The sequence below is a fragment of the Lupinus angustifolius genome, chromosome LG08, assembly GCF_001865875.1.
Source record: "Lupinus angustifolius cultivar Tanjil chromosome LG08, LupAngTanjil_v1.0, whole genome shotgun sequence".
Taxonomy (NCBI): domain Eukaryota; kingdom Viridiplantae; phylum Streptophyta; class Magnoliopsida; order Fabales; family Fabaceae; genus Lupinus; species Lupinus angustifolius.
The window spans coordinates 16,574,293-16,576,276 of NC_032016.1; the positions used below are offsets into that span (position 1 = coordinate 16,574,293).

A 1,984-nucleotide genomic window follows, 5' to 3' on the forward strand; every position below is an offset into this window, starting at 1 on the left:
AGTTATATTGAGTATTAACCAAAGCACGAAAATGACAATAAATACCAAAGAATTCAGAACGATGTTTCATAAGAAAAATCCAACAATAACGGGTGTAATCATCAATGAAAGAGACATAATATTTTGATCCACTTTTAGTAGCAATTGGGGATGGACCCCATACATCAGAATGAACCAAATCAAAAGGTGCCTTAGAAATTGAAACACTTTTAGGAAAAGGTAAAGCAGAAAACTTGGCAAGTTTACAACCACAACAGTCAGAAATGTTATTTGGTTGTAATGATCCTAAGACTCCCGTTGATGCTAAGTATTTCAAACGAGGAGAAGATACATGACCCAGACGAGAATGCCATAAATAAAACTTAGAAGAAGACAAATTCAAACGGAAAGATGATAAATCAACAGTAGGAGCTGCAACATGTGGAAGCTTCAGTTCATCCAAAATATAAAGCCCCCCTGTCTATGGCCTGTCCCAATCAGCCTCTTCGATTGAGGATCCTGCACATAACAATGAGTTGAGGAAAATAAGATTGAGAAACCAGAATCACACAGTTGACTAACAGAAGCAAGACTTAAAGTGAGGTTAGGTATATAATAAACATCAGAGAGAGATAGTTTAGGTGTAGAAACAGAACCAACTCCTTCCAATAACATAGGAGTTCCATCAGCAGTCATAACAGATACACAGGACGACTTATGTACAGATGTAAAAGATTTAAAGTCAGATGACATATGATGGGACGCTCCAGAGTCAAGGATCCATATGGAGGATGATATACCTGATGAACCAGCAGAAGACAGACCTACATTAGGAGAGACTGACATAGCATTAGGCTGAGATGCAAGAAACTTCTGAAATTGTTCTACCAGGTCAGACATGTTAGACCCAGAGTGAACCATCCCAGGGGTGGCAGATGGAGAAACAGCAGTAGCAGCAACAACATTGGAAGATTGAGATTTGTGCTGAAAGTTCCTGTATTTCGACTGAGGCGGACGCCACTGAGGTGGTTGATAAGGTTGCTCCTTCTTCAATAATTTTGGACATTGAGCCTTCCAATGACCCTTTTCCTTACAGAAGCTACATTCATCATAATTGACTCTGCCTTGAGATTTTCCTTTCACAACAGGAGCAGCAAACACAGAGGGGCTTGGCAGAATCCCTTTGTCAACAATTCCCTTTTCAGAGTGGGACTTCAAACGAACTTCTTCAGCTAAAAGTTCATTAACAACAGAGTCAACAGATGGCAGAGGAGTGCGATGCAAAATGGAACCACGTAGGCCTTCAAAATCATTTCGAAGAGCCATCAAAAACTGTACTAAACGCTGTTGTTCCCGGCGATCAGTGTACGGTGTGAATGCTTGCAATTCTGCAGATTCAGTGAGTGCCAATTGGTCCCAAAGATTAGTCATAGCAGAATAAAACTCTTGGATGCTCATGCTATGTTGTTGGAGAGCTCGAATATCAATCTCTAACTGATATTGTTTTGCAAAATTGGACTGCACATACAATCGTTTAAGGTGCTCCCAAACCTGAGATGCTGAATCATATTTTGCAAGTTGAACACCAATAGATTGCGAAACAGAATTATTAATCCAAGTAATAATTTTCGAGTTGTTCACTTCCCAAGTTTCTAACTCCTTTGCATAATTTTCAGTAGCACTATTTGTAGGTTTAACAAAAGTTCCAGAAACATATCCCCACATTCGTTTACCAATCAGAAAATTTCTCATCACATAACTCCAATATGCATAGTTGGAAGATCCATTTAGTTGCACACTAATGGATTGCAAAGAATCATCTCTTTCAGTTGCCATAACTAACAAGCACAACAGCAAGGAAATCGAAATGCAAAGGGAAAGAGAAACAGAAAACCTGAAAAATTTGCTCAACGAAAACTGCGAATCTGAAACTGAGATCTCCGATATGCGAAATGCGGAGGCTGATCTACCACTGCAAAGAAGAAGAAAAGATGATGGAACCCAG

The 1,984-nt window shown here is 39.5% G+C and overlaps 1 protein-coding gene across 1 annotated transcript; it reads right to left on the reverse strand.

Moving 5' to 3' along the window:
- LOC109353785 lies at positions 398-1,822 on the reverse strand. Its single transcript, XM_019596148.1, has 2 exons — positions 780-1,822; positions 398-498 (listed from the first exon to the last, which is right to left on the reverse strand). Exons 1-2 carry the CDS (start codon positions 1,813-1,815, stop codon positions 461-463), a joined length of 1,074 nt encoding a protein of 357 aa, XP_019451693.1. The 5' UTR covers positions 1,816-1,822; the 3' UTR covers positions 398-460.

What these genes read in the sequence shown, in the direction of transcription:
- LOC109353785 (XM_019596148.1), bottom strand. Translation starts at nt 1,815, where the DNA reads ATGGCAACTGAAAGAGATGATTCTTTGCAATCCATTAGTGTGCAACTA. An exon ending in GTCTTCTGCTGGTTCATCAG is followed by an intron (nt 499 to 779) that starts GTATATCATCCT and finishes TGTTATGTGCAG; the next exon opens with GATCCTCAATCGAAGAGGCT.